Genomic DNA, 16,841 nt, shown 5'->3' with positions numbered 1-16,841 from the left:
TGATGTCGACAAACATTGATTATGACATGGATGATGTCGACAAACATTGATTATGACATGGATGATGTCGACAAACATTGATTATGACATGGATGATGTCGACAAACATTGATCCACTATCAGCACAATAAATTGACAGGATGTTAAGTACGGTGACAGGATGTTAAGTACGGTGACAGGATGTTAAGTACGATGACAGGATGTTAAGTACGGTGACAGGAAGTTAAGTGAGCCTTTAGTGCCCTCTAGTGCAGTATGGGAAATCTTCGCACAACTAAATACACTGAACAAATATATAAACGCAACACGTAAAGTGTTGGTCCCATATTTCATGACCTGAAATAAAAGATACCAGAAATGTTCCACACGCGCAAAAAGCTTTCATTCTCAAATGTTGTGCACAAATTGACATACCTGTTAATGAGCATTTATCCTTTGCCAAGATAATCCATCCACCTGACAGGTGTGGCATATCAAGAAGCTGATCAAACATCATGATCATTACACAGATGCACCTTGTGCAGAGACAATAAAAGGCCCCCTAAAATGTGCAAATTTGTCACACAACACAACGTCACTGATGTCTCAAGTTTTGAGGGAGCGTGCAATTGGCAGGCTGACCATGAATGTCCACCAGAGCTGTTGCAATAGAATTTAATGATATTTTCTCCAATGTGGTTTTAGAGAATATGGCAGTACATCCAACCGGCCTCAAACCACAGACCACGTGTAATCACTCTGCTGCAGAGGATAAGTTCATTACAGTTATCTGCACCTCAGAAATTGCAGCCTAAATAAATGCTTCACAGAGTTCAAGTAACAGACACATCTCAACATCAACTGTTCAGAGACTGCGTGAATCAGGTCTTTGTGGTTGAATTGCTGGAAAAGAAAACGCTACTAAAGGACACCAATAAGAAGAAGATACTTGTTTGGGCCAAGAAACATCAGTAATGGACATTAGACAGGTGGAAATCTGTCCTTTGGTCTGATGAGTCCATATTTGAGATGTTTGGTTCCAACCTCCGTGTCTTTGTGAGACGCAGAGTAGGTGAACAGATGACTTTCGCAAGTGTGGTTCCCACCGTGAAGCATGGAGGAGGAGGTCTGATGGTGTGGGGGTCCTTTGCTGGTGACACTGTATGTGATTTATTTAGAATTCAAGGCACACTTACCCAGCATGGCTACCACAGCATTCTGCAGTGATACGCCATCCCATCTGGTTTGCGCTTAGTGGGACTATCATTTGTTCTTCAACAGGACAATTACCCAACACACCTCCAGACTGTGTAAGGGCTATTTGACTGAGAAGGAGAGTGATGGAGTGCTGCGTCAGATGTCCTGGCCTCCACAATCACCTGACCTCAACTAATTTGAGATGTTTTGGGATGAGTTGTACCGCAGAGTGACAGAAAAGCAGCCATGATTTGTTGGATTTTGTTTAATTTGTTTAAAAAAAATTGGGTTGCTACATGATTCCATTTGTGTTATTTCATAGTTTTGATGTCTTCACTATTATTCTACCCTGTAGAAAATAGTAGAAATTAAGAAAAACCCTGGAATGAGTAGGTGTTCTATACTTTTGACTGGTACTGTATATAAAAAAATTATACTATATATGAGTAAAAAATGTTAAGTTATTCAAGTATAAATTACCAAAGTTATGATAGATTGCTATAGATTTTTTGTTAATTTCCAAAATTACTGAAGATTCTGGTAACTTTGGTAAATTACAGGTAGCTTTGTTTAAGCATGAGTTTTTTTCTCTGTAATTTGTAGTCGTGCCAGCAGTGAGCCTGTGTTGCTTCTATAAAACTCTCTGGATTATATCCAGCACCATCTGTGTGTCTTTGGGATGTTAATTCATGATTTTCCAGACACACCCTAGAACCTGTCCAAGTCATGCCTGGGCCTGAACCTTTTTCTCTGACAGCTCTCAAGAGGAGGTCCTCTTCAGACTGACTTACAGTCTGTGTGTGGTGTATGCATTTCTGAAGATAGGTTTGTTAGATACACTACAATCAGTGGCCCCTAAAGATATAATAACTGTCTATTGTGATTACAATAGTGATTAGAATATCACTAACATCACTATCATGTTTTTACAGCATATATGCTCTCTACACTGTCAGCATCAACCAGTGTATTTCTCTCTGCCGTTAGCTAAGGAAGCTAAGTCAGATTTCAATCAATGAGTTACTGTATACCCCTCTCACTTTCAAGTAATAAGTCTGGTATTTGTATTGTATGTGCAATCTCCCGTTATTTACCAGTCAGGGATAAAACATTCAATAAAATATGCCCACTTTGTTTGACACTGTTCATTCTCTTTCAAACAGTCGTCATCCCATAGAATTAGGAATAGTAGGATCTCTATGGGTCATCCGATCCGTATCAGATAATGTTATTCAGTTCAAAGGAGCCAGTCATCAAATCAAATGTGTTTATATAGACCTTCTTACATCAGCTGATATCTCAAAGTGCTGTACAGAAACCCAGCCTAAAACCCCAAACAGCAAGCAATGCAGGTGTAGAAGCACGGTGGCTAGGAAAAACTCCCTATAAAGGCCAAAACCTAGGAAGAAACCTAGAGAGGAACCAGGCTATGTGGGGTGGCCAGTCCTCTTCTGGCTGTGCCGGGTGGAGATTATAACAGAACATGGCCAAGATGTTCAAATGTTCATAAATGACCAGCAGGGTCAAATCATCCATCCAGTGTCTTTGTCGAACTGTGTTTTCTCCATTCCAATGGAATACACACTGTGTTCCATAGCTATTCAGATAATAGATTGATCTTCCTGTCGGTCAGAGCTGCGTCGAGAGTGCCGCCGTCACGCTTCCTGGTTTCATTTGTGATGCCCTGCTTCTGTTAGTGAAGTTTCTACGGAAACCCTGTCCAGCCATGAAGTAGAGGATGGGATCCACACAGCTGTTGGCGCTGGCCAGGGGGCGTGTCACCTTATAGGCCATGCTGGACACCTTCAGCAGCTCACAGCTCACCTGGGGATGAATAAAAACTCTAATGATTTAAACATTAAGGCTGGGATTCAACCCTTATAATTCTGTTGACAATGTGCCTTTTAAAGAGCAACTGCCTTTAAAAAGCAGCAAATCCCTTTGAAAACAACCTATGATGTATCCCTTTGAAAACAACCTATGAGGCATCCCTTTGAAAACAATCTATGAGGCATCCCTTTGAAAACAACCTATGATGTATCCCTTTGAAAACGACCTATGAGGCATCCCTTTGAAAACGACCTATGATGTATCCCTTTGAAAACAACCTATGAGGCATCCCTTTGAAAACAACCTATGATGTATCCCTTTGAAAACGACCTATGAGGCATCCTTTTGAAAACAACCTATGATGTATCCCTTTGAAAACAACCTATGAGGCATCCCTTTGAAAACGACCTATGAGGCATCCCTTTAAAAACAACCTATGTGGCATCGATGACAGATTTCTTGAATTATCTTAGATTCCTTCACGTGCCAATCGGTATGTTCAGTGGCTCTTTAAAGGCAATGTTACCGGGCTCACAGAGATCATACTTAAGTTAAATGCTGCAGATGTCGTCCCCATAGTGGAAATTACATTTAAATGTCAATGACCTTTGAATCCCAGCCTTTACAAGGATAATGACAATATCAACAACAACAATCATAATAGCAGTGGTTAAATTGAGCCTGAGCTAACTGGAACTCCAGCATCTTGGGTGACAGGGAGAGCTACCTGGAGCCAGACTCCTGCATCTTGGGTGACAGGGAGAGCTACCTGGAGCCAGACTCCAGCATCTTGGGTGACAGGGATAGCTACCTGGAGCCAGACTCCTGCATCTTGGGTGACAGGGAGAGCTACCTGGAGCCAGACTCCTGCATCTTGGGTGACAGGGAGAGCTACCTGGAGCCAGACTCCTGCATCTTGGGTGACAGGGAGAGCTACCTGGAGCCAGACTCCTGCATCTTGGGTGAAAGGGAGAGCTACCTGGAGCCAGACTCCTGCATCTTGGGTGACAGGGAGAGCTACCTGGAGTCAGACTCCTGCATCTTGGGTGACAGGGAGAGCTACCTGGACCTAGACTCCTGCATCTTGGGTGACAGGGAGAGCTACCTGGAGCCAGACTCCTGCATCTTGGGTGACAGGGAGAGCTACTTGGAGCCAGACTCCTGCATCTTGGGTGACAGGGAGAGCTACCTGGAGCCAGACTCCTGCATCTTGGGTGACAGGGAGAGCTACCTGGAGCCAGACTCCTGCATCTTGGGTGACAGGGAGAGCTACCTGGAGCCAGACTCCTGCATCTTGGGTGACAGGGAGAGCTACTTGGAGCCAGACTCCTGCATCTTGGGTGACAGGGTGAGCTACCTGGAGCCAGACTCCTGCATCTTGGGTGACAGGGTGAGCTACCTGGAGCCAGACTCCTGCATCTTGGGTGACAGGGAGAGCTACCTGGAGCCAGACTCCTGCATCTTGGGTGAAAGGGAGAACTACCTGGAGCCAGACTCCTGCATCTTGGGTGACAGGGAGAGCTACCTGGAGCCAGACTCCTGCATCTTGGGTGACAGGGAGAGCTACCTGGAGCTAGACTCCTGCATCTTGGGTGACAGGGAGAGCTACCTGGAGCCAGACTCCTGCATCTTGGGTGAAAGGGAGAACTACCTGGAGCCAGAGTCCAGCATCCTGGGTGAAAGGGAGAACTACCTGGAGCCAGAGTCCAGCATCCTGGGTGAAAGGGAGAGCTACCTGGAGCCAGACTCCTGCATCCTGGGTGACAGGGAGAGCTACCTGGAGCCAGACTCCTGCATCTTGGGTGACAGGGAGAGCTACCTGGAGCCAGACTCCTGCATCCTGGGTGAAAGGGAGAACTACCTGGAGCCAGACTCCTGCATCTTGGGTGACAGGGAGAGCTACTTGGAGCCAGACTCCTGCATCTTGGGTGACAGGGAGAGCTACCTGGAGCCAGAGTCCAGCATCCTGGGTGAAAGGTAAAGCCAGGCAGAGCCTTTAAAAGCATAGTTTTCCAGTGGTTGTGGTACTGTACCTGGGAGGGATCCATCTGCTCCAGGTATCTGAGGGAGTAGTACAGACTTCTGGTCAGGTGGAAGGGTAGGAAACACAGCATGAACACTGCTAACACGATGATTATCATCTTCACAGACTTGTGTTTGGAGCGATGAGCAGCGAGCCCCCCGACTCCCCTCGACTGGCTCCCTCCTGCCCCCCAGGTGGGCTCCAGAAGCTTCCTCACCATCAGTCCATAGCACACCATCACCACCATGAAGGGGAAGGCAAACATCAGGACAGACACCACCGAGCTGTACACCAGGAAGTCATGAAATAACTCTGGACTGGACGTGTCGAAACACACCCTCTCTGTCCCCTCGTCCCTGGTGCGTGAGAAGTAGAGCACGGGAGCCTGGCACATCAACACACACGCCCACACCGCCACAGACACCAGCCGGGCTCTCCGGGAGCTGACCCAGCTCAGTGACCTCATCGGGTAGCACACACCCAGGAAGCGGTGCAGGCTGATGCAGCACAGGAACAGGATGGAACCGTAGAGGTTAGCGTAGAACAGGAAGCGGATGAGTTTGCAGAACGGCTCGCTGAAGGGCCAGTCGTTCTCGTCGGCATAGTAGTAGATTAGGAAGGGTAGGGTGAGGATGTAGAGGGTGTCGCACACTGTCAGGTTGAACATGTACACCGTGGAGGGCTTCCAGCGTTTTGTACGGAACAGGATCACGTACATGGCCGTGACATTCAGGGCTAGGCCAATCACGAAGACCAGAGTGTAGCTGACAGGAAGCAGGATGTACTTGAAGTCCTCCTTGAATTGACAGCGCCAGCTGTGCCCGCTGCTCTCATTTGTTGAGTGGTTGGCGAAGGTAGCCATTTTTGTTCATAAACAGATCTGAGGAGGATACAGAAGTTAACTAATATGCGCCCACACACCCACATACAGAATGAGAGAGAGAAGACAAGTGTGATAGTAAATATCAACTGTACTAGCCACTTGTATAACACTCCACAGTAAAGCTAAAGGAGTACCAATGTCTCTGTTGACTTCAAATTGTATTGGTCACATACACATGGTTAGCAGATGTTAATGCGAGTGTAGCGAAATGCTTGTGCTTCTAGTTCCCGACAATGCAGTAATATCTAACAAGTAATCTATCAAATTCACAACAACTACGCATGCATGAAGGCACATGCTGGAAGCAGAAGCTAATTTTGACATAATACCCATAATTCCTTCATTTGTATCTTTCCTCAATCCCCTTACGAGTCCAAGTTAAGAGAGGGATGGAGTGGAGGAAGTTGGATGTTTTGTCCTTAGATAGTGATAGATGTTATAGCTGTTCCAACAGGTTTGGATCCCACAGAGAGCACTTTGAACGTTTAAGTTAATGATTCATCAGGAAGTTATTGTCCTATTTTCACAGGTTCCGAGCATGGTGACAGGATATGATAACTAAGGTTGCAAAAGGAAGGTATATTACTGAAAACGTTCAAAGTTTACCAGTAAACTCCCAGAATTTTGATATCTTTCAAGGATTTTATGTAAAATATATGAAATAAATAAATAAGATGATTTTAAAATAAGATATACAATGTCAAAACTGTAAAACATCCTAAATATAAACTGTCAACTTAGTGAATACCACTGCTGTTTAACAATAGGGTGTCAGCATGAAATATCCTTCATATTTATTTTTGATAAACTTTGATTTATTTGACTATGCCAGTATATATTTGTTGTCAATGTTTTGGTGTCAAACTGGTGGTAGTTGTGAATAAAGTCAATAGTTGGAAGAGTTACAGAGTTAATAAAAAAATAATGCCATTGTTGATTAGATGCTTATGTCATTAATTAGGCCATTTTATCTTGAACCATATGCTATGTCTACTAGAAACTCATGAACAATATGGACACAGATATAATAAATTAATACTATATATGAATACATTTTCTTAAGTTATTCAAGTATAAAATACCAAAGTTACGATAGATTACTATAGATTTTCTGTTAATTACCACAATTACTGAAGATTCTGGTAAATTTGGTAGTTTTGCAACCTTAATGATAACACAGAGAAATACACATGGCATGGTACAGCAACACATCAGCATGAATGCATTGTTACGTTCCCCAGTTTCTGTGTTGTGGGTTTGTGTATATGTATGTGTGTATTTCAGGAAATGGCTTCCTGGATTCCACCAAGCAGCTGATTGGTCAGCCAAATTGCAGATTGGAGCATTGATCCCGCCCTCTCGTTAGGGGATACAGCTGTCGGCAATTACCGACTCCTGCCGGCAGCTTGAAAAGCCAGAGTACCTTTGTTAGGAGAGAGAGCTTCCTGGATGTCCTGTGTTGGTTGTGACTCAGAGACAGTTTTGTTGAAAGTATTTGTAGCCGCTACTTCTGAGTTATGTCTGTGCCAATAGGACTCAGTGTTTTTGATTAGTGAAATTGTACCCTTTACATGAGTAATTATTCAGTTTTTGTTCCCTGGGGCACCTTGGGAGTGTTTAGGCAAGAGGCCTGTGGCCATACATGTACCCGTAGAACGTACTCTGTCTATGCCACTAGGTAAGACCTGGGCAGGCCACCCCCTGTATTGTGGTTAGCGCGCGCCAGGTGGCGTTAAGAATAAGTAAGTGTGTAACTTTTACTTTCTTTGTTTCTTTGTTCCATCCAGCCCCCTTTTCCCCGAATTACCGTGTAAAGGAAGAATACATTCCCTGTAAACGGTAATATTCTCTGACTAGTAATACAGGACTAGTAATACAGGACTAGTAATACAGGACTAGTAAAGGCCTGTTAATACAGGACTAGTAATACAGGACTAGTAATACAGGACTAGTAAAGGCCTGTTAATACAGGACTAGTAATACAGGACTAGTAAAGGTCTGTTAATACAGGACTAGTAATACAGGACTAGTAATACAGGACTAGTAAAGGTCTGTTAATACAGGACTAGTAAAGGTCTATTAATACAGGACTAGTAATACAGGACTAGTAATACAGGACTAGTAAAGGTCTGTTAATACAGGACTAGTAAAGGTCTGTTAATACAGGACTAGTAATACAGGACTAGTAAAGGTCTGTTAATACAGGACTAGTAATACAGGACTAGTAAAGGTCTGTTAATACAGGACTAGTAATACAGGACTAGTAAAGGTCTGTTAATACAGGACTAGTAATACAGGACTAGTAAAGGTCTGTTAATACAGGACTAGTAATACAGGACTAGTAAAGGCCTGTTAATACAGGACTAGTAATACAGGACTAGTAAAGGTCTGTTAATACAGGACTAGTAAAGGTATTTTAATACAGGACTAGTAATACAGGACTAGTAATACAGGACTAGTAATACAGGACTAGTAAAGGCCTGTTAATACAGGACAAGTAATACAGGACTAGTAATACAGGTCTGTTAATACAGGACTAGTAAAGGTCTGTTAATACAAGACTAGTAATACAGGACTAGTAAAGGTCTGTTAATACAGGACTAGTAAAGGTCTGTTAATACAGGACTAGAAATACAGGACTAGTAATACAGGACTAGTAAAGGTCTGTTAATACAGGACTAGTAAAGGTCTGTTAATACAGGACTAGTAATACAGGACTAGTAATACAGGACTAGTAATACAGGACTAGTAAAGGTATGTTAATACAGGACTAGTAAAGGTCTGTTAATACAGGACTAGTAAAGGTCTGTTAATACAGGACTAGTAAAGGTCTGTTAATACAGGAATAGTAAAGGTCTGTTAATACAGGACTAGTAAAGGTATGTTAATTCAGGACTAGTAATACAGGACTAGTAATACAGGACTAGTAATACAGGACTAGTAAAGGTCTGTTAATACAGGACTAGTAAAGGTCTATTAATACAGGACTAGTAATACAGGACTATTAATACAGGACTAGTAATACAGGACTAGTAAAGGTCTGTTAATACAGGACTAGTAAAGGTCTGTTAATACAGGACTAGTAATACAGGACTAGTAAAGGTCTGTTAATACAGGACTAGTAATACAGGACTAGTAAAGGTCTGTTAATACAGGACTAGTAATACAGGACTAGTAAAGGTCTGTTAATACAGGACTAGTAATACAGGACTAGTAAAGGCCTGTTAATACAGGACTAGTAATACAGGACTAGTAAAGGTCTGTTAATACAGGACTAGTAAAGGTATTTTAATACAGGACTAGTAATACAGGACTAGTAATACAGGGCTAGTAATACAGGACTAGTAATACAGGACTAGTAAAGGCCTGTTAATACAGGACAAGTAATACAGGACTAGTAATACAGGTCTGTTAATACAGGACTAGTAAAGGTCTGTTAATACAGGACTAGTAATACAGGACTAGTAAAGGTCTGTTAATACAGGACTAGTAAAGGTCTGTTAATACAGGACTAGAAATACAGGACTAGTAATACAGGACTAGTAAAGGTCTGTTAATACAGGACTAGTAAAGGTCTGTTAATGTAGTAATACAGGACTAGTAATACAGGACTAGTAATACAGGACTAGTAAAGGTATGTTAATACAGGACTAGTAAAGGTCTGTTAATACAGGACTAGTAAAGGTCTGTTAATACAGGACTAGTAAAGGTATGTTAATTCAGGACTAGTAATACAGGACTAGTAATACAGGACTAGTAATACAGGACTAGTAAAGGTCTGTTAATACAGGACTAGTAAAGGTCTATTAATACAGGACTAGTAATACAGGACTATTAATACAGGACTAGTAAAGGTCTGTTAATACAGGACTAGTAAAGGTCTGTTAATACAGGACTAGTAAAGGTCTGTTCATACAGGACTAGTAAAGGTCTGTTAATACAGGACTAGTAATACAGGACTAGTAATACAGGACTAGTAATACAGGACTAGTAATACAGGACTAGTAAAGGTCTGTTAATACAGGACTAGTAAAGCTCTGTTAATACAGGACTAGTAACACAGGACTAGTAATACAGGACTAGTAATACAGGACTAGTAAAGGTCTGTTAATACAGGACTAGTAAAGGTCTATTAATACAGGACTAGTAATACAGGACTAGTAAAGGTCTGTTAATACAGGACTAGTAAAGGTCTGTTAATACAGGACTAGTAAAGGTCTGTTAATACAGGACTAGTAAAGGTATGTTAATACAGGACTAGTAAAGGTCTGTTAATACAGGACTAGTAATACAGGTCTGTTAATACAGGACTAGAAAAGGTCTGTTAATACAGGACTAGTAATACAGGACTAGTAAAGGTCTGTTAATACAGGACTAGTAAAGGTCTGTTAATACAGGACTAGTAATACAGGACTAGTAAAGGTCTGTTAATACAGGACTAGTAAAAGTCTGTTAATACAGGACTAGTAATACAGGACTAGTAATACAGGACTAGTAACACAGGACTAGTAATACAGGACTAGTAATACAGGACTAGTAAAGGTCTGTTAATACAGGACTAGTAAAGGTCTGTTAATACAGGACTAGTAAAGGTCTGTTAATACAGGACTAGTAATACAGGACTAGTAACACAGGACTAGTAACACAGGACTAGTAATACAGGACTAGTAATACAGGACTAGTAAAGGTCTGTTAATACAGGACTAGTAAAGGTATGTTAATACAGGACTAGTAATACAGGACTAGTAACACAGGACTAGTAATACAGGACTAGTAACACAGGACTAGTAATACAGGACTAGTAAAGGTCTGTTAATACAGGACTAGTAAAGGTCTGTTAATACAGGACTAGTAAAGGTCTGTTAATATAGGACTTGTAATACAGGACTAGTAAAGGTCTATTAATACAGGACTAGTAATACAGGACTAGTAAAGGTATGTTAATACAGGACTAGTAAAGGTCTGTTAATACAGGACTAGTAAAGGTCTATTAATACAGGACTAGTAACACAGGACTAGTAATACAGGACTAGTAATACAGGACTAGTAAAGGTCTGTTAATACAGGACTAGTAAAGGTCTGTTAATACAGGACTAGTAAAGGTCTGTTAATATAGGACTTGTAATACAGGACTAGTACAGGTCTATTTTTACAGGACTAGTAATACAGGACTAGTAAAGGTCTGTTAATACAGGACTAGTAAAGGTCTGTTAATACAGGACTAGTAAAGGTCTGTTAATACAGGACTAGTAATACAGGACTAGTAAATCAGGACTAGTAATACAGGACTAGTAATACAGGACTATTAATACAGGACCAGTAATACAGGCCTAGTAATACAGGACTAGTAAAGGTCTGTTAATACAGGACTAGTAAAGGTCTTTTAATACAGGACTAGTAATACAGGACTAGTAATACAGGACTAGTAAAGGTCTGCTAATACAGGACTAGTAAAGGTCTGTTAATACAGGACTAGTAAAGGTCTGTTAATACAGGACTAGTAAAGGTCTGTTAATACAGGACTAGTAAAGGTCTGCTAATACAGGACTAGTAATACAGGACTAGTAATACAGGACTAGTAAAGGTCTGTTAATACAGGACTAGTAAAGGTCTGTTAATACAGGACTAGTAATACAGGACTAGTAAAGGTCTGTTAATACAGGACTAGTAATACAGGACTAGTAATACAGGACTAGTAAAGGTCTGTTAATACAGGACTAGTAAAGGTCTATTAATACAGGACTAGTAATACAGGACTAGTAATACAGGACTAGTAAAGGTCTGTTAATACAGGACTAGTAAAGGTCTGTTAATACAGGACTAGTAAAGGTCTGTTAATACAGGACTAGTAAAGGTCTGTTAATACAGGACTAGTAATACAGGACTAGTAAAGGTCTGTTAATACAGGACTAGTAATACAGGACTAGTAAAGGCCTGTTAATACAGGACTAGTAATACAGGACTAGTAAAGGTCTGTTAATACAGGACTAGTAAAGGTATTTTAATACAGGACTAGTAATACAGGACTAGTAATACAGGACTAGTAATACAGGACTAGTAATACAGGACTAGTAAAGGCCTGTTAATACAGGACAAGTAATACAGGACTAGTAATACAGGTCTGTTAATACAGGACTAGTAAAGGTCTGTTAATACAGGACTAGTAATACAGGACTAGTAAAGGTCTGTTAATACAGGACTAGTAAAGGTCTGTTAATACAGGACTAGAAATACAGGACTAGTAATACAGGACTAGTAAAGGTCTGTTAATACAGGACTAGTAAAGGTCTGTTAATACAGGACTAGTAATACAGGACTAGTAATACAGGACTAGTAATACAGGACTAGTAAAGGTATGTTAATACAGGACTAGTAAAGGTCTGTTAATACAGGACTAGTAAAGGTCTGTTAATACAGGACTAGTAAAGGTATGTTAATTCAGGACTAGTATTACAGGACTAGTAATACAGGACTAGTAATACAGGACTAGTAAAGGTCTGTTAATACAGGACTAGTAAAGGTCTATTAATACAGGACTAGTAATACAGGACTATTAATACAGGACTAGTAAAGGTCTGTTAATACAGGACTAGTAAAGGTCTGTTAATACAGGACTAGTAAAGGTCTGTTCATACAGGACTAGTAAAGGTCTGTTAATACAGGACTAGTAATACAGGACTAGTAATACAGGACTAGTAATACAGGACTAGTAATACAGGACTAGTAATACAGGACTAGTAAAGGTCTGTTAATACAGGACTAGTAAAGCTCTGTTAATACAGGACTAGTAAAGCTCTGTTAATACAGGACTAGTAATACAGGACTAGTAATACAGGACTAGTAAAGGTCTGTTAATACAGGACTAGTAAAGGTCTGTTAATACAGGACTAGTAAAGGTCTATTAATACAGGACTAGTAATACAGGACTAGTAAAGGTCTGTTAATACAGGACTAGTAAAGGTCTGTTAATACAGGACTAGTAAAGGTCTGTTAATACAGGACTAGTAAAGGTCTGTTAATACAGGACTAGTAAAGGTCTGTTAATACAGGACTAGTAATACAGGTCTGTTAATACAGGACTAGTAATACAGGTCTGTTAATACAGGACTAGTAATACAGGTCTGTTAATACAGGACTAGTAAAGGTCTGTTAATACAGGACTAGTAATACAGGACTAGTAAAGGTCTGTTAATACAGGACTAGTAAAGGTCTGTTAATACAGGACTAGTAATACAGGACTAGTAAAGGTCTGTTAATACAGGACTAGTAAAAGTCTGTTAATACAGGACTAGTAATACAGGACTAGTAATACAGGACTAGTAACACAGGACTAGTAATACAGGACTAGTAATACAGGACTAGTAAAGGTCTGTTAATACAGGACTAGTAAAGGTCTAGTAAAGGTCTGTTAATACAGGACTAGTAATACAGGACTAGTAATACAGGACTAGTAACACAGGACTAGTAATACAGGACTAGTAATACAGGACTAGTAAAGGTCTGTTAATACAGGACTAGTAAAGGTCTGTTAATACAGGACTAGTAATACAGGACTAGTAACACAGGACTAGTAATACAGGACTAGTAACACAGGACTAGTAATACAGGACTAGTAATACAGGACTAGTAAAGGTCTGTTAATACAGGACTAGTAAAGGTCTGTTAATACAGGACTAGTAAAGGTCTGTTAATATAGGACTTGTAATACAGGACTAGTAAAGGTCTATTAATACAGGACTAGTAATACAGGACTAGTAAAGGTATGTTAATACAGGACTAGTAAAGGTCTGTTAATACAGGACTAGTAAAGGTCTATTAATACAGGACTAGTAACACAGGACTAGTAATACAGGACTAGTAATACAGGACTAGTAAAGGTCTGTTAATACAGGACTAGTAAAGGTCTGTTAATACAGGACTAGTAAAGGTCTGTTAATATAGGACTTGTAATACAGGACTAGTAAAGGTCTGTTAATACAGGACTAGTAAAGGTCTGTTAATACAGGACTAGTAAAGGTCTGTTAATACAGGACTAGTAATACAGGACTAGTAAATCAGGACTAGTAATACAGGACTAGTAATACAGGACTATTAATACAGGACCAGTAATACAGGCCTAGTAATACAGGACTAGTAAAGGTCTGTTAATACAGGACTAGTAAAGGTCTGTTAATACAGGACTAGTAATACAGGACTAGTAAAGGTCTGTTAATACAGGACTAGTAAAGGTCTGTTAATACAGGACTAGTAAAGGTCTGTTAATACAGGACTAGTAAAGGTCTGTTAATACAGGACTAGTAAAGGTCTGCTAATACAGGACTAGTAATACAGGACTAGTAATACAGGACTAGTAATACAGGACTAGTAAAGGTCTGTTAATACAGGACTTGTAAAGGTCTGTTAATACAGGACTAGTAATACAGGACTAGTAAAGGTCTGTTAATACAGGACTAGTAATACAGGACTAGTAAAGGTTCAGCGTTACAGACGTCTATATAGGTTTTCTTCTAAGAGTGTACGCTACACCATACGTTTTAACAGATAAGCAAGTTGGAGTCTGCTATTGGACCAGGTCTCTCTTGTAAAAGAGATGTTATCTCAATGAGAAAAACCTGCATAAAATGTTGTTTAAGTTGGCATACATTCTCTCTCTCTCTACAGAAAGAAGAGCAATGCATTTTTTTAAAGGCTTCTACACACTGCAGAAGGAACACGTCAGAGCTTCTCCTGTCCTGCAACATTGCACATTTTACCAGTACTAGTTACTCACAGTGAGAAACGCTGTTCAGTCTTGAAGGAACACACTCCGGATATGTACAGCAACTATGTCCAACTCCTGTACTAGACTATAACATAACTGGATTACTGATGCACCACTCCAGCTAGCAGAGCTTGGACCTGTCTCTATCTGCTGGTTAGGCCAATTAACTGTAAATCTCTGAATGCGTCTTCCTCTCGGAGATACACAGAATGCTTTACACAATGTGTCTCCATGCTCGTGTGTGAGCGTGTGACAGTCCAGTTATTTGGCTTGGTGCTGAACCTGAGTAGGCGTGAACATGTTTGGCAAGCTGCAGCCTGTACACACACACAGGGATGGAACTAATGATCAAGATGTGCCTACTGTACACACACACACACAGGGATGGAACTCATGATCAAGATGTGCCTACTGTACACACACACAGGGATGGGACTCATGATCAAGATGTACCTACTCTACACACACACACAGGGATGGAACTCATGATCAAGATGTACCTACTCTACACACACACACACACAGGGATGGAACTCATGATCAAGATGTACCTACTGTACACACACACACAGGGATGGAACTCATGATCAAGATGTACCTACTGTACACACACACACAGGGATGGAACTCATGATCAAGATGTACCTACTGTACACACACATTTAGCTATGACCCACTCAGTATTTAGCTATGGCCTGCTCAGTATTTAGCTATGACCCACTCAGTATTTAGCTATGGCCTGCTCAGTATTTGGCTATGGCCTGCTCAGTATTTATCTATGGCCTGCTCAGTATTTAGCTATGGCCTGCTCAGTATTTAGCTATGGCCTGCTCAGTATTTAGCTATGACCCACTCAGTATTTAGCTATGACCCACTCAGTATTTAGCTATGGCCTGCTCAGTATTTAGCTATGACCCACTCAGTATTTAGCTATGGCCTGCTCAGTGTTTAGCTATGACCCACTCAGTATTTAGCTATGACCTGCTCAGTATTTAGCTATGGCCCGCTCAGTATTTAGCTATGACCTGCTCAGTATTTAGCTATGACCTGCTCAGTATTTAGCTATGACCTGCTCAGTATTTAGCTATGGCCTGCTTAGTATTTAGCTATGCCCTGCTCAGTATTTAGCTATGACCTGCTTAGTATTTAGCTATGACCTGCTCAGTATTTAGCTATGACCCACTCAGTATTTAGCTATGACCTGCTCAGTATTTAGCTATGGCCTGCTTAGTATTTAGCTATGCCCTGCTCAGTATTTAGCTATGACCTGCTTAGTATTTAGCTATGACCTGCTCAGTATTTAGCTATGACCCACTCAGTATTTAGCTATGACCTGCTCAGTATTTAGCTATGGCCCTGCTCAGTATTTAGCTATGACCTGCTTAGTATTTAGCTATGACCCACTCAGTATTTAGCTATGACCCGCTCAGTATTTAGCTATGACCTGCTTAGTATTTAGCTATGACCCACTCAGTATTTAGCTATGACCTGCTCAGTATTTAGCTATGACCTGCTCAGTCTTCTGGAAAGTACAAGTTGCCCCTTCGGATTCAATAACTCATTATTCACTTTGTTTGGTTAATGATCCATGTGAATGTATCAATTATGGCAATTATATTGTTTTATATGATACGCTTTGTTAACTATCATTTTTTAGTAATCACTAATATTCACAATATTATATTAACTACCCCCACCCTGTTGAATCTGCTAGATGTGTACAGTACCTGTACCTCTATAATCATACAAGTTGATGTTTCTTGTTTGTCTAAAGTCAATACAAAAGAAACCTCTCTCACAGATCTCAACTGTAGGTACTGTCTGTCTGTCTGTCTGTCTGTCCACAGCTCAACAGGCAGACAGCTCAACAGGCAGACAGCTCAACAGGCAGACAGCTCAACAGGCAGACAGCTCAACAGGCAGACAGCTCAACAGGCAGACAGCTCAACAGGCAGACAGCTCAACAGGCAGACAGTTAGACAGACAGTTCAACAGACAGACAGTTCAACAGACAGACAGCTCAACAGACAGTTCAACAGACACAGTTCAACAGACAGACAGTTCAACAGACACAGTTCAACAGACAGACAGTTCAACAGACAGACAGCTCAACAGACAGTTCAACAGACAGACAGTTCAACAGACAGACAGCTCAACAGACAGACAGC

General features: G+C 40.8%; 1 protein-coding gene across 1 annotated transcript; it reads right to left on the bottom strand.

The window, feature by feature from the left end:
- Nucleotides 1-1,800: 1,800 nt before the first annotated feature.
- Nucleotides 1,801-14,895, bottom strand: LOC139386041 (P2Y purinoceptor 2-like). Its single transcript, XM_071131453.1, has 3 exons — nucleotides 14,683-14,895; nucleotides 5,040-5,909; nucleotides 1,801-3,000 (listed from the first exon to the last, which is right to left on the bottom strand). The coding sequence occupies exons 2-3, from the start codon at nucleotides 5,889-5,891 to the stop codon at nucleotides 2,806-2,808; spliced, it is 1,047 nt and encodes a 348-aa protein (XP_070987554.1). The 5' UTR covers nucleotides 5,892-5,909; nucleotides 14,683-14,895; the 3' UTR covers nucleotides 1,801-2,805.
- Between the last annotated feature and the right edge of the window lie 1,946 nt (nucleotides 14,896-16,841).

This window comes from Oncorhynchus clarkii, chromosome 27, assembly GCF_045791955.1.
Source record: "Oncorhynchus clarkii lewisi isolate Uvic-CL-2024 chromosome 27, UVic_Ocla_1.0, whole genome shotgun sequence".
Lineage (NCBI taxonomy): Eukaryota > Metazoa > Chordata > Actinopteri > Salmoniformes > Salmonidae > Oncorhynchus > Oncorhynchus clarkii.
This window is presented reverse-complemented; position numbering and strand designations above follow the sequence as displayed.

Excerpts from the sequence above, each read along its gene's own strand:
- LOC139386041 (XM_071131453.1), bottom strand. The coding sequence starts at position 5,891 with ATGGCTACCTTCGCCAACCACTCAACAAATGAGAGCAGCGGGCACAGC. Across the intron at positions 3,001-5,039 it reads AGCAGATGGATCCCTCCCAG|GTGAGCTGTGAGCTGCTGAA; the intron begins GTACAGTACCAC and ends ATTCATCCCCAG.